The sequence below is a fragment of the Panthera uncia genome, chromosome B1, assembly GCF_023721935.1.
Source record: "Panthera uncia isolate 11264 chromosome B1, Puncia_PCG_1.0, whole genome shotgun sequence".
Lineage (NCBI taxonomy): Eukaryota > Metazoa > Chordata > Mammalia > Carnivora > Felidae > Panthera > Panthera uncia.
Window position 1 is genome coordinate 65,651,605 of NC_064811.1, and position 26,426 is coordinate 65,678,030.

The window sequence follows — 26,426 nt, forward strand, 5'->3', positions numbered from 1 at the left end:
TCACTTGACATCTGGGGGCCCAATCCTATCTATAGGGGAGATGACTGGACGTTCTAATCTAGGAGCAATGGCGGGTCAGCATCAGTTGCCGTGGACATCTGCTGTTACCGTTTGCCCTTCCTTCTGCTAATAATACTATAACGCTGTATTAGTCAGGCTCCCAGCAGGAAACAGGGAGCGCCCTGAAGAGGGTTTAACGAAGGGATGTTATACAGAGGTGAAGACAGGATTAAGGGAAATCGGTAAAGAATGGGGACTCACTCCAGCTAACAACAGTGGCAAATGATTATCACTGCTGCCCCAACAGGGCCCAGGGGAGGGTTTTGTGCCAGGAGTGAGAGCTGCAGATGTCAGAGAAGGCTCACTGCTGAAGCTCAGGACTGCCAGACTGCAGCCCAGCCAGCAAGGAGCCAGACAACTTAGCCCTTTACCCTCTCATCACCTGGTGCCACTGTCCATCAGCCAAACCCAAGTAGAAACCAGAGGACAAGGGAGTGAAGGTCAGTAGAGGCCAGCCTCCCTGGGAGGAGCAGAAAGAAGACGTCACAAGTGGACCTGGAGGGACTATGGGACACCTCTAATACCAGCACTTCAGTCTTTTGTTAGGAGACGTCACCTCCACATTCCTTTCCCATTGTAATTAGTAAACAGTTTGCGATGATAGTACATACATATCCGTTTTTCACAGCCATCAACTTTCAATTTGTGTCAATTTCAACTCAGGCTTCCCTGATTTTACTCAGTGGGCACTAACCTGTTGCTATCATTATTTATTTTGAAGCTCAAGTTGTCCCATGTGTGGCCAGTGGGAGCCCTTTACACTGCTCCTGAGTCATTTTAACGTATGTCTCGCATTCTTTAGCCCTTCCTTGCTTTCATGCACAAAATGTTCCAGGCTCAACTTGGGTCTTCCCTGCCCCAGCCCTTCACTCAACTATTTCCCCAGGAATCCCTGGCTTCTTTTAGTGAATAATAGTATCTAGAAACATAGGTACATAGATACACACACACCACTACCGCATATACATACACATTTACATTTATATTTGTTTCTACATCTATCTATTTATCTATATCTACCTACTGATCAGAGAGTGAAAAATAAAATTTCAATCCAATCTAACAGGGTTGCATTTATTTTTCTCCCTTTCATATCTGAAACACGTTTCTCTCACAGTGAGAACCTGGCTCCCCTGTGAAAGCCCTTCACGCTATGCGCCTGGACTTGCACACCTCTTCCCAAGCCACTCCACCCTACAGGGAGAGCCCCCTCACCCTTCTCAGGCTCTGACACCTTGTTCTGGGATATCCCCTTTCACAGGCACCCTCCTCACCCGCCTTGGGCTCCACGCCAGGCCCTCCATTGTGAGCATGCTCCTCATCCTTCCTGATCTCCAACAACTTGCACTGACTACTATCCTCACCTCACACAGGCTTTGACACAAAACACTGAGCAGCCCTTCTCCCAGGATGCGCTGCCAAGATCACCCTCTGCTGGAATGCTCTCCTTACCCAAAATGGGCTTCATCACTCCCATGTGGGCACCCTTCTCACCCCTGCTGGGCTCGAACACCCTGCTCTGTGCCACCACAGCTTCCCACCCCTGCCCCCCAGCAAAGACTCTTAGCTTGCTCAGTCCCACTTAATGGCTTTTTGGATGGAATAGTTCAGAAGAGAGAAGAAAAAAAGGGAAAAAGAAAAGGAAAAGAAAGAGGAAGAACAGGAGGGTTAAGTTGACAGAATAGAAACCAAGCAGCATTACTGGCTGTGTTACCACCATCATGATGAACTGCCTAAGGATGACGCCAATACAGGGAAAAGCAGAGTGAAGACTCGCTAAGAGATAGATTTCCAACATCATTAGAACACCTGGGTCCAGCCACGCCTGAAGTCAGGTATACTACCAGATTTTCCATTTGTAAAGCAGTACGTTAAAATTTGTGCTCAAGCTATGTTGACTTGCGATTTCTGTCACTGGCAAATGGAAAAATCTCAATACGTAAAGTTACTCTAGTTGTAAATCCAATCCTTGTCTTGCGGTGCCATAATTCTATTAACTGACCAGGCTTCTGTAATATACCTAATACTAAGTGCCTATCATGTATCCAGATAAAATAACTGGATTTTCACCTTAAAAACTTGACAACATACCCACCATACTGTGAGTGAGATCACGTTATTGTCTCCCTACCCTTCAAGCAGCACCTGGCCGCTAGTATGTACTCCATAAGTATTTGTTGACCCTGGCATGGGGCTATACCTTGCTTTTTATAGGTCACACTACAAACTGAAGTCATGTCCCTCAATCTGAATCTGGAACTCCATGCCCATAGAATGCTCACAGACATCCTAAAGCAAACCACCTGCTTATATACTTGAACTGTTACACATTCTCCTGATAATCATGGTGAAAACGAACACCATTGCACTCTTTTAAGTGCCATGGACTTTACATACGGTATCTCATTTAATCCTCGCAAGAAGCCGAAAGAATAGGTACTATAACTGTCACCCCTATATTAAAAAGAAAACCAAAGCCCAAAGAAGTTACCTGATTTGCCCAAAGGCACTCATCTAGTCAGTGTCTGTGCCAGGATTTGGACTCAGTTTGTGTTCAAAGACCCCTTTCTTGTTTTCTTTATTTTATCTCTGATTTTTTTTAAGTTTTCAGTTATGGTAAAATACATATAACATAAAATTTACCGTACCACCCATTTTTAAGTGTACAGTTCAATAATGTTAACTGCATTCACAATATCGTTCAACCAATCTCCAGAACTTTGTCATCTTGCAAATCTGAAACTCTGCACCCATTAAACAGTTCCCCATTCCCCAACTCCCCTAGCCGCTGGCAGCCACAATTCTACTTTCTGTCTCTGAATTTGACTAATTGAGGAACCTCAAGTAAGTGGAATCATACAGTATTTGTCTTTTTGTTACCACCTTATTTCATTACCATGATGTCCTCGAGGTTCATCTATGCTGTGGCACATATGAGGATTTTCTCCCTCTCTAAGGTTGAATAATAGTCCACGGTATGTACGCACCACATTTTGCTTATCCATTCATCCACTGAGAGACACTTGGGTTGCTTTCAAAAGCTGCCCTTCTCAACCACTCCACTTAATCATCTCCCATATGCTTTGCTATCTGCTTTCTACATTCAGAGCCTCTGCTAGGACCGCCCTGTGATCACTTGGGTTCCCTGGTCCGCCGATCTGCCTTGTTCTTTCTTCCCACAGCCAGCTGGTGCCTCTACCAGGCAACCCCCCTTAGCACCTGTTCAGCCCCGGGATAGGGGAGGGCTTTAGCTCTAGGCTCCAGTTTTTCCCTGTCTACTCTGGTTGCCGTGGCTCACTGCTCCACGCCAGCCCTCTCGTGAACCGTGTCAGCTACAGAGAACAGGATTTCTAAGGAGTGGTACTCCCTGGCATACAAATTACTTGGGAGATGAATCCTTCCTATCTCTTTTGAACATCCCTTTCAGCATGCCGCTGACTGACACCGGGAAGCTCCGATTACTATTAATAACTCTACAGTAGAGAGGGGAAGAAGGAGCTGTGCTCAAAATAAAACAATGATGAACCCAGTGCACGAATAAGGCCGAGACAAATGATTATAATGTATTCTGGATCCGTATGTCTCCAAAGCTAATTAAGGTGTAGAATTCACACACTGAGCATTCCTTGAAAACACAGCGCCCCAAGGAAAACACTAATAAAGACCAGATATTTTTACATGATAAATTCCAAGGCAAAGGCTGTGTCTTACAGGTCTTCACTTACAGCTCTCTGAAGGCACACAGTAGGCCCTTATTCATTCATTTGACACACATTTTCAAGTTTCTACTCTAAAATAGGCATAAGCTTAGTGCAGAGGATACACTGGTGAATCAAACAGACAAAGGCCTGCCTTCTGGAAGGAACTCAGACAAGTAAACAAGGCGTTACTATAGTGCAACGAGTCTATTTATTGATCCCTGTATTCAAGCAGTTATAAAACCAACAAAAATCCAGAAGAAGGAACTCTTTTTTCAGTTTGCAGCCCTCTATTAGCTATTTTGTACATAGAGAAAGACATGATGCAGGAGAGGCAATCATTTTATTTGCCGCCACAAAAGAGGAAGAGGATTGAGATCACTTAAAGAGCATTTAGAAATTCACTAAGTCTCCCCCTCAACCCACTCCCTATCCTATATCCTTGAGAGAGCTTTATTTTTTCTCTATGGTTCCAGGATCTCCTCCTTGTCTGCACCTTCATCCCACTGAACAAGAACAGCACAGCCCTCAAGCAGCAGAAGTGGTGCCTGATGGCCCTGTGGGGTCTTTTCATCTCCTCTCTTCAGGGTTCAGAGAGCCAAGACGAGAACAAGCACACAGAGAACTCTCACACTTTATCAGATGGAAGGGTCTACACATTGCCTCAAACATCCATGCACACCCACATTCTGCAAGCTTTTACTGAACCTACTATGTGCCAGATGCTGTTAGGGACACGGTGCTGGACAGAGTCAGTACAATTACTACAGGCCTCTATGTGCTATGAAGTCACCATTAAGCCCCTGCCTAAACCCCAAGCTTGTAAAATATATATCCCTTCTAGAGTTTGATAACTCTTGAAATCACTTTCTTCATGCTGGACTATGGTTCTATTTTTATGTGTTTCATTTGGTATTTATCTTATTAGATGGTTTGCACTGATTTTCCCTCCCAATTGCTACTTGGTCATTTCAACAATATTTACAGGGAAAAAAATCTGGCCCTTTCCACTGTTTTTATGTTATCTCTGGAATCATATAGTTAAAATTTTTTTATGTGAAAGGGCCATGGTTTTGTGACACACTTCCCAATGCTTTTATTTTGGGATAATCCAGTTTCTTTTCCTACTGCCTCTGGGAAGGGGAGAAGGAAAGGCATATGCAAGGCTTTTTCCACTGCTAGCTCCAAGAAAGACTAGGAGCAGGGTGGTACTGGTTATAGGCATTTTTTACATATACATTATATGAAACATACACACAGACATCAAATCAACAAAATAGTAATTTATTTTCCAATCTGTGGATGAGTACTAAAATATTTTAATTATTACAACTTTTTTTGCTTTAAAATCTGATAGAAATAGCCTCTCAAATACACTTTTATTGAAACTCCATGGGCCCCTGGGTGGCTCAGTCGGTTAAGCATCCGACTTTGGCTCAGGTCGCAATCTCACTGTCCGTGAGTTTGAGCCTCACGTCGGGCTCTGTACTGACTACTCAGAGCCTGGAGCCTGTTTCAGATTCTGTGTCTCCGTCTCTCTCTGACCCTCCCCCGTTCATGCTCTGTCTCTCTCTGCCTCAAAAATAAATAAACGTTAAAAAAAATTTTTTTTAATAAAAAAAAAAAGAAACTCCTTTGTAAATTTTATTTATTCTCTCAGATAAACTCTTCTCTCTATCCCAGATTTTAATTGCTATTGTATTAATTCTATAAATCACTGCACTTTGAGGAAATCTTTACATGATCTAGTCTTCCCATCTGGGAGATTTACTTTTAATGAACTCAGACAATTATGCTTCCAAAAGTCACTCTTCAATTCCAGAATCCCTGACCACAGCCATCCGGACCTGCCTTCTTGCATAGCATCATCACAAACACACTCAGGTGATTCCAGTAGCAAAATCATAGGGTCTAAATGAATAAAGAAAATGTGGTGTGCATGTGTTATGCATACATACATACACACACACACACACACACACACACACACACACACGTAATATGATTCAGCCATAAAAAAGAAGGAAACCCCGACATTTGCAATAACAGGGATGGACCTTGGGAGTATAATGCTAAGTGAAAGAAGCCATACACAGAAAGACAAATACTATTTGCCTCACTAAATATTCTCACTAGTATATGTGGAATCTAAACAAAAGGAAACAAAACAAAATAAAAGCCCGAGCTCACAGATACAGAGAAGAGATTAGTGGTTGCCGCAGTCTGTGGGGGGAACGGGTGAAGGTGGTTCAAAAGTATAAACTTCCAGAGTACCTGGGTGGCTCAGTTGGTTAAGCGTCTGGCTTTTTATTATTATTATTATTATTATTATTATTGTTATTATTATTTTAATGTCTGTTTGTTTTTGAGAGAGAGAGAGTGCAAGCATGCAAGCAGGGGAGGAGCAGAGAAAGAGGGGGAGACAGAATCTGAAGCAGGCTCTAGGCTCTGAGTTGTCAGCACAGAGCTTGACCCAGGGCTGAAACTCACGGACCACGAGATCATGACCTGAGCTGAAATCAGACACTTAACAGACTGAGCCACCCAGGCACCCCAAGCGTCTGACTCTTGATTTCGGCTCAGGTCATGACCTCAGGGTTCATGAGTTCAAGCCCCATGTCAGGCTCTGTGCTGATGGCATAGAGCTTGCTCAGGATTCTCTCTCCCTCTCTCTCTGCCCATCCCCTGTGCACACTCACATTCTCTCTCAAAATAAATAAACTTTTAAAAAAGAAGAAAGAAAAAAAAAGAAGAAGTATAAACTTCCAACTATAAAATAAATAATTCATGGGGATGTAGTGGACAGCATAATGCCTATAGTTAATAATACTATATTGCAGATTTGAAAGTTGCTTAGAGAGTAGAAAACACATAGTAGGCACTTATTCACTGAAAGTTTTCATCATAAGAAAAAAATTTTGTAACCATGTATGGTGATATATATTAACTAGACTTACTGCAGTGATTATTTCATAATATATACAAATATCAAATCATTGTCGTACACCTGAAACAAATACAATGTAATTTATCAATTACATCTCAATAAAAATAGATCTTAGAGAGTGCTGGGTACTCGATGAAAAAATACTGACCGATACTAGACTATCCTTTGCTGGAATCTATGTAGCAAAAGAAACATTCAAGCAAAATACTTAAAATATAAAATAAAAGCTACATTGAAAAAAATTAGAGTTTCACTAGAAAATAGTTCCCTTAGTCCTTTCAACCATTGGCCAACAACTACCAAGGTGATTCATAAAATTAGGAGCTGAAGATACAGTTCTTACCTTCAAGAGTCATATTTTAGTTGGGTAGGTCAATATGCCCGGAATGAAAAAACCAAAGAAGGTAGTACATATTATCACATGTCAAATACACAGTACCTATAGGAAGTGCTAACATAGTAAAGAGGGCTGAGACCATTGGTCAGAAGACACAAGTGTAAGACTTGGATAGCCTGAATAGTAGAGTCCTACTTGGACAGGTAAAAAGACCAGTACAATATCAGACATACAGGTAGTCAGTAACTTCTAAATAAACAAGGAGGATGGGCTTGCCAAGCAGGGTCAATGCCACTTACCAGGGCATGGGGAAGCAATAAACGCAGACAGTATCCCTGGGGAACAGCAACTCAACCAAATTCTCTGTAAGGTTATAGACAATAGATGGAAGAGGTGGACAAAGTAGGGCAGTTTCAAATGTAAGGGCTCACAGATAATCTTACCTAAATTTTCTACTAGGGGGTCACAACTATCTGAATGTGTTGTTGCTGTTGTTTGATTCAATTCCATAAGCATTTACTGAGCACCTAGACATTCCAGGCATTGGGCACTCAGAATGTAAACATGGTAAGATATTCTCTCTGAACTCAAGGATTCCCTAGTGCAATGGTCATACATACAAGTAAATAATGTCCATGTGGCATGTATTCTAACAGAAATGCAAAATCGTAGAAAGGGAACACAAAGGGAGAAGGTGTGGGAAGGCTCCTGGGAGGTAGTGGTGCTTAGGCTGAGTCTGGAAGATAAACAGGCAATGTGAAGCACTGGAAGAAGGTTAAGAATCTCAGGCAGAGACTGTGAAAAAGTATGAGGCTATGATTCTGTGACCGCACATGGATGCTAAGTCTGAAAGGCAGAGCTTGAAGGGCAGGAGGTAGTTACATTGGACCATAGAAATAGGTAGGGTTCTGGCTATTATTCAAAAGAGTGTGGACCTTGCCCCATAGGCAGTGGGGAGCCATTAAAGACTTTTACATAAGTAGGAATTGCATAATTGGATTTCTTTTTGGAAAGAAAACTCCGGCAGGGTTAGAGATATTTATCTAGAGAGGAGTTAGAAGAGTTGGTAGGATTGCGCTTTTTTATTGCTAACATTAGTAGTAATGTGGTTTCTGCCCTATAGCAAGTACCCTAAACTCAGTTCTTTTCCTAGCTCTGGCATTAAAACAGTTAGGCACCTTGGACAAGTCATTTCTCCTCTGTTAGCCATCCCCCCGGTTGCTTCACTGCAAAATGGAGAAGCTGTACAAGATGATCTCTAAGCTCCAGATGGCAATAATTCTTCAGGCCCTCTCTCTTACACTCAAAGAAAGACTGAGTATGTACAAGGGGTGGAGGGGTTCAGTCAATAGTCGTTACCTTGATTTCCACAGAAAGTAAACTAATTTAAATGAACATGCTATCAAATTCATCACAGATGTGCTTTTAAGTTTTACCCAAGTTATAGGGAGGCTTAAAATTCCCAGAATATTCTGTTCATGTGTGCTGCATGTGTTCACATGCACTTTAAACTGCATTTATGAAAACGCTGTGTTCTCTTTGGATTAAATACTGTATTTCAATCCTAAGAATTATGCCAGTGCACAGAGTGCACCCAGAGGAACGTTCGCTCTCCAATCACTTATGCAATTTCCCAGTCCTAGCTCAGCCCAGTTTTATTAAAATCTGTATTAGTGCAACGCAGTTATGATTAAATATTCTTCCTACTTTTTCAAGGAGAAAAGAATGCAGCTAGCTCTTAATAGTCTGTGTCAACTGGGGACATGGATCACAGGGATAAATTAAATCCATAAATAATCCAGAACCTTCATTTAAGCCAAGAGCTTCAACCTCCTTCTTCAACAAACCCTTTCCAAGAGCTGCTAACAAAGTATTCAAACAGACCTAAATGAGACTCCTTTGTGCAGGATCAGCTCTAGGTGAAATTGGGAGGTAACTGCCTACTACTCTGTATCTCAGACCCCCCCCCCCACCAACTGCCACCTTGCTCTATACCCCAGTCATCATGATCTTCTTAAATGCCAAATTGCAGTCCTCATTTACCTGACCATTCTGCAGCTCCTGACACTAACATCTCTGTTCTCCTGAATCTCTTCCCTTGGCCTCTACCTCTACTCTCCCCTTGTTCTCTTCTTACTTTGTCAATCATGCCATTTGGGGATATTTTGTATGTCTCACTGGCTTCCCAGTTCCTATTTCTGTGAGATCGAGTTCCTATCCTTGGTTACCCACTATCTAATCTCCTCTTTCTTGGCCTTTCCTGAATGGATTTCTGCCCCTTACAGCAGCTGAAATAAAGTCTTCAGGAAAGGAAGTATAAAGATGCTGAAGACAAACTTTCTCAGTTTCATAACTGAGCTTACAGCTAAATCTGTATGTAAGAAAGTGAGAGCAAATCATTCCTTCTCCTTTTCCTGAATCCCACTGCATAGCCCCTGCTATGAATCCATAGAACCCATAACTCAGGCTGCTAATCCCAGAGCCATGGATAAATTGCATCCTTGAAATAAGTAAACTTTTATGGGGTGCCTGGGAAATCAACTATTATTTTCAAATTTTCTGTGGGGCAGTGAATTCTAAGATGATTCTCTCAACAACTACTTACTGGTTACCTACTGTGTGCAAGACCTGGGCAAGGAACTTGTTTACAAGTAATTGTCTCTGTTCTATGGAGTTTACATATGGAATGGGAAGAAAGAAATACATAAGCAAACAGATAAACAATAATTACAAATTTGTATTATGTATTATAAATGAAATAAGAAACTCAGAAAGAAAATAACAAGAGAAACCTATGAGGCAAGGACCCTATGAAGAAGTGACATTTGAGCCAAGACCTACAGGATGGAAAATGGGAGAGCTATGTGAATACTGGGCACTCAGAGGTGCAGCAGAGTCCTATGGCAGAGAGTACACAATGTGTTCAACAAACAGATCAGTGCTGGCTAAAGAACAGAAACCGCGTGGTTGAAGAAGGAGGCAGAAGGCATATCATACAAGACTTTGTAGCCCTTTGTGTAGACTTTATATGGATTTTAGATTTTGCTCCAAGTACAATGGGAAGGTACTGATGAATTATAACCAGGGAGCAAAAATGGTCTGATGGTTTTTTTTAAATCCTTCCTATCTCTGGGTGGATAATAGGAGGATACACAAGCTAAAGACAAGAGGCCAGTTAGCATACTAATACAGTAGTTCAGGTGAACAAAAGAATGTCTTGTACTAAGAAAATGGCAATGGGGGCACCTGGGTGGCTTGGTTGCTTAAGTGTCTGACTTTGGCCCACGTCATGATCTCATGGTTCATGGGTTTGAACCCCGCATCAGGCTCTGCACTGACAGCAAGGAGCCTGGAGCCTGCTTCAGATTCTGTGTCTCCCTCTCTTTCTCTCTGCCCCTCCCCTACTTGTGCTCTGTCTCTCCAAAATAAATAAACATTAAAAAAAAAAAAAAAGAAAGAAAGAAAATGGCCATGTCTGTGGATAAAGCAGATGGACTAAAGACATTTCAGAATCACTTGCTTGTACGTATGTGTCAACAGAACTTGCTTGTAAAATGAGTGTGAGGTGTATCAGGAGCAATTCATAGAGTTCCAGCCTGAACACTTGTGGAAATTGGGGAAACTGGAGATGGGGGGGGGAGGGGGACAGGTTCAGAGAAGAAAATGTAGAGCTCCATTTAGAATACAGACTTTTGAAAAGTTTGTGAGGCATCTCAGGAGAGAAGTCAAGCAGGCAGATTGCCTTTTGAATGTAATATTTGGTAAATCAATGAGTACTTACCTTAATGTTTAGTTATTTCACCTATTTTTCAGTTAAAAGCATTTCTACCTTCATGTTTCTTTTGTTTTTCATGTCTTATTTTGTGACACTTAATAAGCAAAGGGGGTTCAAAAATGTGGGGACTAATTCCATTTCTCTTTCCACAGTCATATATTATACTGGTCTAAAGAAGGATGGTTGTGATAAAAAGAAATAAGATCCTGGATAGCCTTTGTATTATTTATAAATGAATAAAATACAAGAAATACAAAGTTCCAGACACAACGCTGCACTTGTCTATACAGAATCCTATGCAGAGATTTCACAAACAGAGATTATATATAAGCAGGGCACCATTATTTTTCTACGACACAGGTTGTCAATACTGAATGCTGATTTGAAATTATAAAAAAATATAACTGATCTATGACTATCTTAGGGGCAAGCCTTTCTATTCAAGAAAGGGATCCTTATAGTATGGTCACTGAAAGCTGACTTCCTATTCTTGACAACAGTTTGTGGAATCAGCCATATAGAAACACCAAGATGAATAGAGGTGGTCAGCAACAGCATTATACAAAACCAGCACAAGTATGCTTAAGAAGCTATGCCAGTGAATAGAATGTCTGTAAATAAAATCCAGCTTTCCTCTTGACTCATATTTTGCCTTAGAGATATGTATCTTTATTTCTGACTGATCTCCAATTGATAGTGGCTCCGAACTCTTCACATCTATGTTCCTTTCTCCCTAATCATTTTGAATTAATTAATGCCGTATAAATGTGTACTTTAATGCCCAGGGAGTAACTCTATGTAAAAAAATTGTACTGTGAATTTTTTCTTTAAATTACAGGATTCTTTGGAATGTAGATACTGATCTTCTAATTTTCCTGTTTAATTAGTTGGAGAATATAAGATGAATCCCAAATGATAAAACCTATGTTTCCTTAAAATGACAGATGACATGAAATGCTATGACTGGTAGCACTCCCATTGCTTTGATTTCCCCTCCTAACTCTCAAGATGATAGAAATATACAGGAAGTGTAGACTCCCAAAGTTTCTAGTAACAACAACCCCATGTTCTTCACAAGAGGGTCTTTCCCTAAGTCAGAGTCATCCCTATATACTTCAGAAGAAGGGCTGGGAGACTCCCAAAGTATAATAGATTCCTTATGGTCTGAAATACAAACCCTGCTCTGTGACCTACACTTAAAAAACTTCAATTTGGGTTTCTCCAACCATAAGCCTCAGTATCAGGAGACCTCCACTCCCACCTACCTGCAGTTTCTGAGGACTGATAAATGCCTCTCACTTCCTACAAATTCTGCTTGTTGATCTATTCCAAAGGTCTAAGAGAGGATTCTACTTTTCCTAGATTAAAAATACTTTGACTTGGCTTTGGGGTCACAACTGTCCTTCATTGTTCTCCATTTAGACATCAGCTCTTCAAAGGACTCCCAGAGGAATTTTAGCCACTAAATGAAAATTCCCCAATTATGTATTTAAAACCTCCCTTTCCCAGAAGACCCACTTGGTACTTCTCCAACACCACTGCAAACATGCTAGGAGCTTAGGGACCCTATCGAACATGCCAAATTACTTTTTAGGGTTTATTTGTTCATTTTGAGAGTGAGAGAGAAAGAGAGAGAATGAGTAGGGAAGGGGCAAAAAGAAAGGGGGGGGGGGGGCGGAGAGAGAATCCCAAGCAGGTTCCATGCTCTCAGCACAGATCCCAATGTGGGGCTTGATCTCAAGAACCATGAGATCATGACCTGAGCTGAAATTACGAGTTGGACACTTAACCGACTGAGCCACCAAGGCACCCCTACCGCGCAAAACTACTGACATTCACTTTCAGGTCTCATAGAGGCTTCTCCCGCAATTACTTACATGCTTAAATTGTTATTGTATTAAAATACCTTACTGAGTCAGAGAAACCTGTCTTCAAACATGAGCATTACCGTATTTCTGTTTGTACATCCTTGAACATGCTACCTAAGCTTTCCAAGCTCAGCTTCTAAGTTTTCAGCCTTAATTTTTTCATCTGTAAAATAAGACTACTATTAAGAGCCATTTCATAGGATTGTTATAAGGGTTAAAGGAGAAAATGCCATAATCACTTAGCACATTTCCTGGCACAGAGCAAGTAGACAAGAAATGACCACTGTTGGCTAAGAGGTAATCTTCATATGTCCTCGTGATATTCCTTCAGCCAACTCTTAAGTCCACAAGGTTCTCTAGCTATAACTCAACCCAAGATACTTTCATCTAAGACCACATCAAAATATAGCCAAATACTCTTAGGTAGGTCAAAGACTGCTTTATGTGAGCTATGTCCTAAAAAACAGAATTGCTGTCCCAAGGCCTTAGTTTCCTTTCTACGATTCAATGCTGCATTGTGAAAACATCTTAGATCTTCCCATGTTCTTCACTTGATCTCTCTTTGCCCTCCTGTAGGAGTGCTGACAACACTGACTCCATCTTTGGCCCCCCACCTTGTTTGTGTCCATGCAATGACCTCCTCCCTCAGGGCTATGTGTTCCAGGACCCTTGGAGGTTAGTGTATGCCCTAACCAGAATGCAGGAAGGATTGTTGTGAGCTTCCCTCCAACACACAGATGGCATCGTTTCAGATAACTACCTTTTGACATCACCATAATGCCCCTAGATCTATAAAAGCTGAGGCTGAAAGTCCAGACTTTGCAGAGACACTGCTGTATAGTCCCTAGATCATTATCTGCCTGATCCCTCTCATCAGTGAGTTACCCTGAATAACACTCTGTGTATGGAGTGTATAGTATGGAGTAGCTTGCTTTGTTTTTCAGTGTTAAAGTGCCTTCTTAATCTAGAGGATACTTTACTATCCCTCCTCCACCTTCTAACAACTGGTGAGCCAGCCAGGAGACCAAAAATGAAACAAGCATGGGTAAAAGAACCGTGTTAGGGGAAAGCTCACCATCCTCAGGAGAAATCCCATTGTCCGTAGAGGGAAGCCCATTGTCTATGGAGGAAATCCCCAGCTGGTCAGCCACCTCCCTGTGGGGAGATTTGACCAGGTTTTTTGAGCATTTTGGACCAGCGTCTGAGTGTAAGGATGCCACCAAAATGCCTAAGGAATTGCTAGATATCCTGTCCAAAACTGTGGGGGAAACAAAAGAACTGAGAAAGTTTAGCAGCTTGGGTGTTACAGCTGTGGGATACCAGAGGATGAAAGACCATTTCTCATAGTCAGCCTGGTATGGGACTTAAGTATCTATCCTTGCACCTATGATTAATCAGCCCATTGCTACAGTAGCTGCTATGGTGGCTGACTTATATGAAACCAAAAGACTCCATCATAAGAGAAATCAGTTATAGTTATTTGCATAAGTTCAATAAGAATCTCTTCTTCTTGTAACATGATACCATTAAAAACACTGGTTATATTACCAAGGCTTTGACTGGAATGTTACATTTGAGACATATGTACATAGGCTCAGATATGACAAGACAGATTTAAGGAACCAAGATTTACTTTATGAGGCCAGTGAAGCCCCTTGGAAAAAATCATCCTGGTATCTTGCTTACAGGGTTCCCAGGAGGCTTACCAGGGGAGCAAAGGTCACTTCCTGCCAGGCTCAGGAACCTCAGGATATTTGGAGGACCTTGAGAAGAGAGGAAGTAACCCAAATCTGTAGGTATTCTAAGTGACTCTGATGATAAGTGTTTGGCTTAGCACCTAGCCTTCAAAGGCTCTTAAAAGCTCAATTTGAACTTTGTTATGAAAAGTTCCAGCAAGGCAAACTTAAAAAAGCCTAAATGGCCAGTCACTGTTCTTGCTTCACTTATGTAAATAATTATGCCAAGCTTGTTAAAATTGGACTTGTTTTACAACCAACTTAGTCTTAATTTGGCTACTTTTGATGGAAATGAAAGTGGCTTTAGACAGGAAAAAAAAAATTTGTTTTGGTGACACACTATTATGGGTATTAGATTCTAGTTCTGATTAACTGTCCTTGAATGTTGTTTACCTACAAACCCAGGCAGGATCCTGAATTTTCTACCTAATATCTTGTACACCATAGACCCGACTCTGAGCACCCTCCTGCAAGACCGCCTCCTGAAATGAGACAACTGTTCAACTGAACTGATGTAATTCCCCTCATTATGAAATGTGGAATAAGCTGTTAAGACTATACATTAGAGTTCTAAAAACACCAGCACTAGAAGGATGGGGTCTCAGCTTGGTACTAGGGAATAACTGCGGTTGGATGCAAGGCAGTTTCGTTCCTCAAATCCTGATCTGTGCCCCTTTTCAGCAAGAAGTAGCTAGAGTGGCCATTGCCCCCATCATCCAAGAATGAGGAATGGTGAACAGCCAGGGGTGGTATTAGCTCATGGGGACCAAACCACTACCGTGTTGTTGCTAAATGAATATTTGTCACATTTTTTGTGTGTGGTGGGTAATCAATAGATTCAGTTTATTACTTTTTTAATGTTTGTTTATTTTTGAGAGAGAGAGTGTGTGTGAGCAGAAGAGGGGCAGAGAGAGACACAGAGAGAGAGAATCTGATGCAGGCTCTATGCTGACAGCAGAGTGCCTGACGTGGGGCTCGAACTCACAAACCATGAGATCATGACCTGAACCGAAGTCGGACGCTTAACCAACTGAACCACCCAGGCACCCTCATCTTTGTCATATTTATTGCCTGTAAAACATCTCTTATTGCCCCTAGCCTCACATTGCTGATGTCCCTTCCTGTGGTGTCAGAAAACATCTTCCGGTCATAGGCCACGTCTTACCCTGAAATTAACAATCGTTCTGACTGCTGGGTCTACAGAAAGGACCTCTTTACCGGGTCAATGAGAAACCATAGTTCTACACATTGCTGCTTGCTTTATAAGTATGTTAATCTCATGCTGCTGTTTATATTGCTGCTCGTGGCATAGGGATACAAGTCATCTCCCGATATCTGGCTCGAGGGTCCCTGCAGAAGAATGGCATGTAAAGATTATACGAGCCATAGGATGCCAGGGGTGGAATGTAGGAGAGCTGATAACACCCACTCCATCTTTGGCCCTCCATCTTGTTCATGTCTGCGCAATAACCTTACTCAGGGCTATGTGCTCCAAGCCCCTTGGAGGTTAATGTATACGCTAACTGGGAAATGGAAAAGTTGCTCTGAGCTTCCCTCCGGCACAAGGATGGCACCACTTTGCGTGACTGGTAGAGATAACACAGTTTCTTCCCTCTGGCACAAAGATGGTGCCACTTTAGGAAAGAACGTACCCTTGACTTCACCACATTGTCCCTCAATCTATAAAAGCTATGGATTAAGGTCTGAACTTTTCAGGGAAGAGAATAGCTGCATAGCACCTAGATCACTGTCAGCCGATCCACCCCCCGCCCCTCAGTAAGTTACCCTGAACAAACTGTGTAAACAGTATGGAGCAGCTGCTTCACTCGTCTCAAAGTGCCTTCTCAGTCAGGGGGAGGGGCGGTCCTTTTACTGTCCCTCCTCCACCTTCTAACACCTCCCCTACTATCAATTCCATTTCCCAAATAATGAGCAACATGTATATGAATACCCATACAGCTTCACAGGGCGCAGACCCACACAAGTATTCTCCAGGATTCTGAACTACTTGGGCAACCAGATGTTCACAAAGGGGATTGGGAAAGGAACAAGTATCAGAGTCACAAAGCAGTAGAAATACTCATGAGGGATCTTGCATTAGGTGTAGGGTTCACTGGCTATACTAATTATTTCCAGTATGATAAAAAAGGAAAAACAAGGTCTTAGACAATTATTTTGCAACATATGCAATGCCTGACATATTTCAAAAAGCCCCAAATTAATTGAAAGCATAAATGAATTCTCAAGGGAAAAAAATATTTTATTTTCTGGGAATGTATTCACTGCTTAGATAGTTGTGGTTTATTAAGTTGGTGTGCATTTGGAAGCTGTCTCCCTTTCACAGATTTTACACACATGACATGTTAGCTTTTTTTTTTTAATTTTGCTTCAGACCTATCTAATTCCCTTGATACTACAAATTTCACTGTGTGATGCTTAACTCTACCTTATGGGTGGCACTTAAATGTTACAATACTATTTGGTAACTCTTTAGGAGTACCTTGGCCAAAATCAGATCATTGTGCAGCCCCCAAAGACTAGTATTGTATTTGTGGAAGAAAAGCCTACTGACTACTTCCCATAACTCAAAAGGAACATCTTACTTTTATGAACTAATGCTTGCTTTCAGGATTGTCCCTAACATCACCCAAGGCCCATTCTGACCCATCAGTTTGTGCTCTAGGAGAAACTGTGCCTAAGGAGAAAAAGTGAGCCCTAATATAAGAACTAAAATCATAACTGCTCAGGGAAATTCTTGATTGCTTTCTTTTTTTTTTTTTAACTTTTTTTTTCAATATATGAAATTTATTGTCAAATTGGTTTCCATACAACACCCAGTGCTCATCCCAAAAGGTGCCCTCCTCAATACTCATCACCCACCCTCCCCTCCCTCCCACCCCCCATCAACCCTCAATTTGTTCTCAGTTTTTAAGAGTCTCTTATGCTTTGGCTCTCTCCCACTCTAACCTCTTTTTTTTTTTCCTTCCCCTCCCCCATGGGTTTCTGTTAAGTTTCTCAGGATCCACATAAGAGTGAAAATATATGGCATCTGTCTTTCTCTGTATGGCTTATTTCACTTAGCATCACACTCTCCAGTTCCATCCACGTTGCTACAAAGGGCCATATTTCATTCTTTCTCATTGCCACGTAGTACTCCATTGTGTATATAAACCACGATTTATTTTTTTTTTAACATTTATTTATTTTTGAGACAGAGAGAGACAGAGCAAGAACGGGGGAGGGGCAGAGAGAGAGGGAGACACAGAATCGGAAGCAGGCTCCAGGCTCTGAGCCATTAGCCCAGAGCCCGATGCAGGGCTCGAACTCACGGACCGCGAGATCATGACCTGAGCTGAAGTCGGATGCTCAAGCGACTGAGCCACCCAGGCGCCCCAACCACAATTTCTTTATCCATTCATCAGTTGATGGATATTTAGGCTCTTTCCACAATTTGGCTATTGTTGAGAGTGCTGCTATAAACATTGGGGTACAAGTGCCCCTATGCTTGATTGCTTTCTTCTATTCTCAACCGTCTTCATATCATGCTTTAAAAGAAGCTATGAAAATAAGAAGCCTAGATGCCATGGTTCAGAGATTTGCAGGAAAGTTAAACAATAGTACCAAGCGTATAGAACAAATTGGACAGAGTGGTTCAGAAGAGAGCCACCTGAAATATAATATTGGCCTCTGGAGAGGGACTTGTGCCATTCTAGAGTAAGAATTTTGTATTTACATGGCCACAGACCTCTCTTGAATCTTTAATAGCACTAAAAAAATCCAGGAAGCAAACAAAGAAAATAGGTAATGCGCATAATAACCCCACCCAGTTCTGTGGGCTCTTCATATTTGGTATAGGATCTAATCTCTTGGTTTAATCTGGGCATTCTGGACTTCTGGTTGAGAAGCAGACTACAAAGTCTGATCATAGTCCTTCTCTTAATATTTGTGTCAAGGTATTCAGATATGTGGTCTTTAGGGTTTTAAGTGCTGCTGTGCATTCTGTCCCATCAAATGTTCTAACAAATGATCATCGAGCAAAAAGAGTAGGAAAACTTGATTATTTACTGAGGTAGAAACAACAACTCCCTGATACTTGATATACAATTGTGACATCTCAAACACTGGTAAAGATCCAGATTGATCACACTCCCAGATATAAGTGATCTATCCTTTAGTTCAGGCTGAAGATACCTATGCAATCGTGTGCAACTATGAAACTAGTTATTACTAGTTAGTTATTACTATTAGTTATTACTGCTATTAAGCAGAATATTCATTGAACTGGCTGCCACCAGTTTAATGTGACTACCACATGTCCCACGACCAGATGTAGACTCCTGATTAACCTGAGGCTCCCTATTCCCTACAAAGAATACCTTGCTCTGGTCAAAACACCATCACAATATGAACCCATCTTAACATAAAAAGTATTCATTATACTTTTTTCAACCATAGAAAAATAAAAAGCATTGTAACTGATAAAGTCTAATACATTTCCAAAATATATCTTGTGGCAGGTGAATATAAAAATGGAAAACTGAATCTATTAACTTTTATTTAAGGCACTGCACATCAATGAGTTTAGAAAGAAAAATGTGAAATATTTGAATAAGAAGTTAGAAATTTATCATACCATTGCTATATATAATTCAAATGGCTTTGGAAAACACAACTATATAATTAATCCTTATGAATCAGGTATCTATGGAAATAACCACATTTCAGTTTAAAAATAGATAACATTTATTCATTTACCTGCCTGTTCACAAGGAGGATTATTTTCTCCAGACAATTTGGCTTTTTGACACATACACTAAAAGGCAATTTTCTTGTCTTTTTTAGAAACAGATACTTTCTTGACACTGCAAAATACGTCCAAATCTACCTGGCTTAAAGATCACTTTAAGATAAGAACTTACTCTTCTCAGCTAAAATAATTATTGGAGAATCGTTTCCAAAAATAAAAGAACACTCCACACAGGGTTAGTGAAATAACAAAACACATAGTCATTGAGAGCCAAAGATAAATCTGAACTTCATGCAATCCAGGGAAAGAAAGATGTTCTTCCAGAACTATGTAATACTAGAGAGTTTAATGAAATTTTAAGTGAATAATAAAGAATGAGTAAATGATGTTTGGGGCTGCTAAGACATTTCTACGGATTTTTTTTAAATCTTAGATTCATTCTGAAAGGCAACCTGAAGTCACGAGGCAATAGTTAGGAGCCCTGGTGTTGAAATTAGATGATAGTCCTTCCAACTCTGTGCCCCAGAAGTCTAGGCCACTGGGGCTGTATCATTGGGCTTTTTTGCCCTCTGGTTCCCAGTGGGATTCAGCCAATGGAAGGCACCAGCAGGATATCCAAGAGCAGAAGGAGAGTGAGGTTGGGTATCTATTCTCCAGCTCCCTTCCTGCGGAGTCTTTGAGCCTAACAACACCTCTCTCCCCAAATCCACAGATCCTTTCAGGCAATCCCCCTTCATATAGCTTTGGATCCATGAACTATTCCATGGCCCCATCCCCTCAGTCCTAGGAGTGGAAATGCTGACTCTATGTTGGTTGCTCTAAACCCTGCCAATACTCTTGCAAATAACCCTTTTAATAAACTCTCCTCCAGTTACCCAGTTTGAGTGTATTTCTTGCCAGGACCTTGACTGATACTCAGAAAAGTTATCAAACACCTCTGTGCTTCAGTGTCTGCATCTGTATAACCAGTCTAGTAACAGAATCTACCTTATAGGATTGTTGCCAGTGCCCTGCTCACAGGAGACACTCAATTACTGTTAACTGCAAGCACCGTTAGCTCCCATCTCTATCATTATTGAAATAGTGTTGGTTCTTTTTTCAAGACAAAAAAAATGCACTTTACATAATAATATTTTGCAGAATGCCTATGGTCCTAAAAGAAATGAGATTTTATAGTTATTGACACCTGTAGCCTTGCTACCTTGGTAGCTCCTTAATGATCCTCTTCTATCTCTTGCTTTAGCAGTGAATAAGCTAGCCTTAAGTCAAATGTAAGATATCAACAGAAATCAACATGAAATAAAACAAGGCTCAAGATTAAATAATCAATCTCTTAAAGGGACTTTGGGGAGAGGGAAGAGAGAAAACAGATTTTAGCAATGCCTAAATGTGTTCCCTGAGGGACACATGTCCACCCATTTGAAAGGCTTTATTGGCAGTATGAAAGGTTCATCCATGAAAAATAATGATCATTAGCTTTTCCATGACAACTGTGGTTGCCCTACAATATCCATCATGCTCCTGGGGTTCATAGCTTTTTCACAATTCTGATCCCTCGATGCAAGACATTAGTGAGTATTGATGCAATTTTAATTGTTTCTCACATAAAGTCCATTCCACTTGTCACAAAGTCCACATACCCTAAAGATCATTATTGAACTTTTGGGAGTTCTGTATGTATGAAGCAATTCTGAACTTGCCCTGCAATTTTAACCAAGGTCACACCAGTGAAAGCCTTGGCAATTTGGTTTGATTAACAGGGTCAATCAGAGCAAGACCTCAGATCAAATAAGATTTTAAAAAGCAGCAGATCTGTACTAAAATGTCTGGGGAAAAAAATTCAAGATAGCATGAAGACATATCATAGAGTATATATTTCATATGAATAACCAAATAGCTTTTATTTGAATTATAATTCTCTTTACTAACTGGAGATCCTTAATTTCACAGGGCAAAATAAGCATTATTTTTAAAGCTTGCAATAGTTAAGCCCTAGGAACATTACAGAGGGACTCTATTCCAATCATTCCCAACATTTAAAATAAGCTTAAGGGGCACTTGGCTGGCTCAGTGGTAGGACATGCAATTCTTGATCTCACGGTTGTGAGTTCAAGCCCCACATTGGGCATGGGTCCTACTTTAAATGAATGAATGAATGAATGAATGAATGAACAAACGAACAAACAAACGGGCTTAAAAGTATCACTAGTGGTCTCATATTCTAGCTCAGAGGAAACATATTTTCCGTACATTCTACATAGAGTATCTGTAGCCTCCCATTTAGAGTTTGGTCTTCAACATATTAGAGGCATACCTTTTAATATTGCCTATATATCTAAGTGTATAAATAAGTATGTGCATTTATTTATATATCCATACATACACACATGTATACATGTGTGTATTTCAGAAATCCTAAAATATGCATTTTTCACATGTTGACACCTCTGATATTGGTATGCATATTAAAATCTAATAATGTCACATTATTATGACATAATAATATGTTTTAGTGTATTTTTTTAAATTTTACCAGTGCATACATTAGCGATATTTATAAATCAACAGCATCTTAGACTGTATGTATATGTCTATTTGTATATCTTACCCCTACTGTCTCCCTTTGCTGTTGTTTTAGCACTTCTCTTTTGTATGTGCCTCTGGAGGTTATTTTAACCCAAGGAGTCACAGGTTCACGAATCTGGTAGATATACCTTAGTTACTAGGAAAAAACAAAGTCAATGATGAAACATGTTGTCAACACTCACCATACAAAAATCAAACTCTGAATTGTTGAGCTGACTATACTGTCACCAAACTTCAGGAGCAAAGTTCCAAGAGGGAAACACCACCAATGGGCTACACCATGTCCACAGCAGAAAATAATGACCCATGAAACTACTCAGGGTTATCAGGCTCAAACTTCATGGATACATTATCATCCTTGCAGATGATTATAATGACTTTTGGTGCATGAATGCACGGAACTAAATTTTACATAATGTTAAGATACACAGGCAGTGTGTAGTTTCAAATCTATGCTATTAAAACCACAAGTGCTAAAACTAATTTCATCTTTACTATGCATAACCACTAATAGATTCCATTGGTTCCAATCAGTCTCATTAATCTTACTTTCCATTTCCTAGATGTTAGCTCTTACAATTTGTCATTTTTCTGATTTTCTTTTCTCTTTTCTCTTAATTTAGGTCAAATTTAGACTACATTGAAGTTGAAATTACAGCTTTCAAAATCACGTCTTATCACCATTTCCTTGAATTTCCTTTCAGAGAATCTTTCACCTGGTAAGAAAACTTAATTCAAAATAGTCAAAAGAAATGTTCTGGGTGCCTACTCCGTATTAGAGACCCAGGATAGAAAGGTGAGCGTGACAGTCTTGTCTTTGCTTCTCAAAACGTGGTCCACTGCCTGGGAGCATCAGCATTATCTAGAAACTTGTTAGAAATGCAGAATCTCAGGTCCCTCCCCAGACCTACTGTCTTAGTTAGAGCTCTTCAGATAAACAGATACAATAGGAGATAAAGATAAAGGGGCTATGGATATAGATACACACACACACACACACACACACACAGGAACTTATTTTAAGGAATTGGCTTACACAATTATGGACATTGACAAGTTCCAATACCTACAGCATGAGCTGGCAAACTGGAGAGCCAATGGTTTAGTTCTAGTCCAAGGGTGGCAGTTTCGAGGTCCAAGAAGAGCTGATGTTTCAGTTCCAGTCTAAAGGCAGGAGGAGGCCAAGTTTAAAGGCAGTTAGGCAGGAAGAATTCTCTCTTGCTTAGGGAAGGGTCAGCCTTTTCATTCTATTTAGGCCTTCAACTGATTGGATGAGGCCCACCTGCACTAGGGAGGGCATTCTGTTACACACAGTCTACCGATTTAAATGTTAATCACACCCTCACAAACACACCCACAAATAGTGCTTGACCACATATCCGTGCATCCAATGGCCCAGTCAAGTTGACATATAAAATTAACTATCACACCTACTGTATTGGAATCTGCATTTTAACAAGAGCCCCTGGCAATTCATTGGCACTTTGAAGTTTGAGAAGTACTAGTCTAGTCAACATGCACAAGGGTCTCACAGAAGCATGAACAAATAACTACAACACAGCATGGTTCCCACTGCAGCCAAAACAGTCCAAGATATTATGGTGGCTGGCATAAAAAACAGTGAACAACCCTCCTGAACAGACCTGGAAAGACTTCACAAAAGAGTGAAGTGCTAAAAACCCTTGACTAGGTGATAAATATGAGCAGGACCCACACATGGCTTCTGCAGCCAGACTAACAGGATTTGAAGCAACAACTCTGCCACTTACTAGTTGTGTGACCTGCAGTGAGCAATTTAACCTTGCTGTGCCTCAACTTTCCCATCTGTAAAATAGGGAAAATGATCATACCTACCTCACAGGGTCACTGTGATGATTAAATGAGCTAATATATGTGAAGTTAAAACAATGCCTGACACATAGTAAGCACTATAAAGTATAAAACTATCATCATCATGTTTTTAGATTTCTAATGCACAAGGTCACTAAGTGCTTGCAGTCATTTTATTGAGTGTTAGATTTATCTCTGTCCCATTAACAGTGGCATCATCCATTTATGTAAAAGCTGCCTGGATTCTCCTGATGTTAACATGAAAGAACTAAACACAAATGCAAAGGTTCTTGGGAGTCCTAGGCTAAACCACAACAATAAGTCCTGAAAATTATAAGAAATGACATTTATTGTGTGCCTACTACAAGCCAGAAAATACTCTAAGTGCTTAGCTGTACCATAGTAGTCCCCCCCTGCTCCCTTACCCGCAATTTCAGTTACCCACAGTCTACCATGGTCTGAAAGCAGATGATCCTCCTTTTGACTTACCATCAGAAGGTCAATAGTAGCTTAATGCTATGTCACAGTATCTACATCATTCGCCTCACTTCATCTCATCACATAGTTATTTTATCATCTCACATCATCACAAGAAGAGGGGTAAGTACAGTGCAATAAGATATTTTGAGAGAAAGACAGGGAGAGAGACCATATTCACATAACTTTTATTACACTACATTGTTATAACTGTTCTATTTTATTATTGGTTATTAGTGCTGATCTCTTATTGTGCCAAATTTATAAATTAAATTTGTACATATAGGAAAAAATATAGCATATATAGGACTCAGTACTCTCTGCGGTTTCAGGCATCTAGTAGGGATCTTAGGATGTATATATAAAAGAGGATTACTGTAATTCATTGAATTCTCATAACCCTCTGAGGTAGGTAGTATTACTATCCCTATTTTTCAGATTCAGAGACAGAGACAAGAAAGGTTAAGTAACTTGCCCAAGTTCACAGAAATAGTAAGCAACAGAAGCAATATTTACATCCAAACATTCTGGCTCCATAGTCTACACACTTAACCACTATGCCATACTGTCTCTCAAAGGGTGGAAGTTGGGGTAGAAGAAGTTAGGAAGATGATTTATAAATCTTGAGGGTGTCAATTTTTTAATCATATATTTGTGTCCTCTTATAGGTATGATAAGTACAGGAAATGTAGACTGGTCTTCTCTTTCCACTATAAGTTAAGACAGACAATGGGTTTTGAAGATATAACAAACATAGAATAATAAGATCAGAGATTAGCCAAAGGAACCTATTTCCTATAAGATAATGCTGGTTGATGTAAGAAATAGATCTATATATGTACAAAAATTCAAGCATAATAAAATTTTATTTCTACCCGGGTAAGAATACAAGGTGGATGTTCCTGAAACTCCTCCCAGTGGTTCATCCTTTGATAGCACCATGCCCAGGTGTAGTCATCTGCATCAGCCAGCAGAGGAGGAAAGAAACATGGAGGGAGCATCCCTGCTTCTGAAACACTATGGCCAGGAAGTAACATACATCATTTCCATTCAGGTTCTATTAGTTAGAAATGGTTACATGGCCACACCTATATGCAAGAAGGGCTGGGAAACTTAGCCCCAGCTGGGTAGCTACTTAGCAGAGACAAGTATTTACTGTAGAACGGGGAGTAAGAACCCACCAAGGCTGACCACGTTCACTACTGTGGCAGGCACTCCTGCTCCACAGACTTCAGTCACACCTGTTCTGTTCCTGTCCTTTTCCAGCCTGGGTCTCAAGCCTTTGCATGTTCCATGAGCAGCCCAGCACCTTCCAAACAATCCTCTTCTGCTTAAGGTGGTGACAGCTAGTTTCTGCTCTTTGAGGACAAAGAAATTGAACAGAAAGACCCATTCTTATACCTAATGATGTTGAGGCTTAGAACGGTTCTATGAATTGGCCAAGGTTACCCAATCAGTTATTAACAGCAAAGAATGGAATCCTAGTCCAGTATTCTTTCCACTTTCCCGAGTCACTTTATAAGGATTCCCAGTCAGAGATTTATTTCTGAATTTCAAAGGCCGTTGAACTAATCTGGCGTGCTTCCTCAGAGGCAATGTTCTCACTTCTCCCTTTGCCCCTCATTGGTCGCTGCTCTCAGGGGAACCTGGACACTCCGAGTTGTAGAAACCAATAGCACCACATTTTAGGGCTTCCTTGATCATGGACATGATTCCTTAAAGCCCCCTTCTGTGCTAACCACAAAGTAGAATTTTGTCAGCCATTTTGATTTGGATTGAAAAGCCACAAAATCTAGAATGATCTGGAGGATACAGCTGAAGATTACTAGAACAATCTTTTCTTGACAAGTGTTCCACCATGATTGAGAGTTGAAATAAAGAATTTGCATACTAGAAGTGTATAAGTAAATGCCACCAAGTGGTTCTTCCTGAGCAAGAATTTTTCCAACCTTACTTTTTCCTCTCAGAACAGATGAACCCCAAACTGTAGAATGGAAGCCAAGCAGCAGGGTAACCACGAGAAATGCAGGTAATGAAGAGAGTCCCATGCAACAAAGCACCGTCTCATGGGATGAAAGAGGCCAGTCCCATTCAAAGGTCTAAGTCCTCCTCTCCCAGGAAGTCTTGTGCCAAATAGAAATGAACGCTTTTCAGTATTTTCTGTTTTATCAGTACAAGAAAGAATTAAAAGGTACTCTTAGATAATAAAGCAACAGAAAAGAAAAACACCAGTGTGCTCCCTCATATATCAGAAAGATTCATTTCTTCAAGCAAGCAAAGATTTTGCTTAAAATAAAGAAATCCTATATCCAGGAGGGTAAGACCTATTCTGGTAGGTTTCCAGGAATATTATCTTCTCTAAAGT

The 26,426-nt window shown here is 40.5% G+C and overlaps 1 protein-coding gene across 7 annotated transcripts in view; it reads right to left on the reverse strand.

The window, feature by feature from the left end:
* The window catches only part of RASGEF1B (RasGEF domain family member 1B), a 642,507-nt gene that overhangs the window by 464,409 nt on the left and 151,672 nt on the right, over window positions 1–26,426 (reverse strand). For 2 of the 7 annotated variants that reach the window (XM_049630719.1, XM_049630720.1), the window contains exon 3: window positions 22,825–22,918. The exons of 4 other annotated variants lie outside the window; for them this stretch is intronic. In XM_049630719.1, the coding sequence (XP_049486676.1) occupies window positions 22,825–22,918 (94 nt within the window). Of the gene's footprint in view, window positions 1–22,824; window positions 22,919–26,426 lie in introns of those variants that run through there. One more of the 7 variants, XM_049630723.1, reaches the window with a different exon arrangement.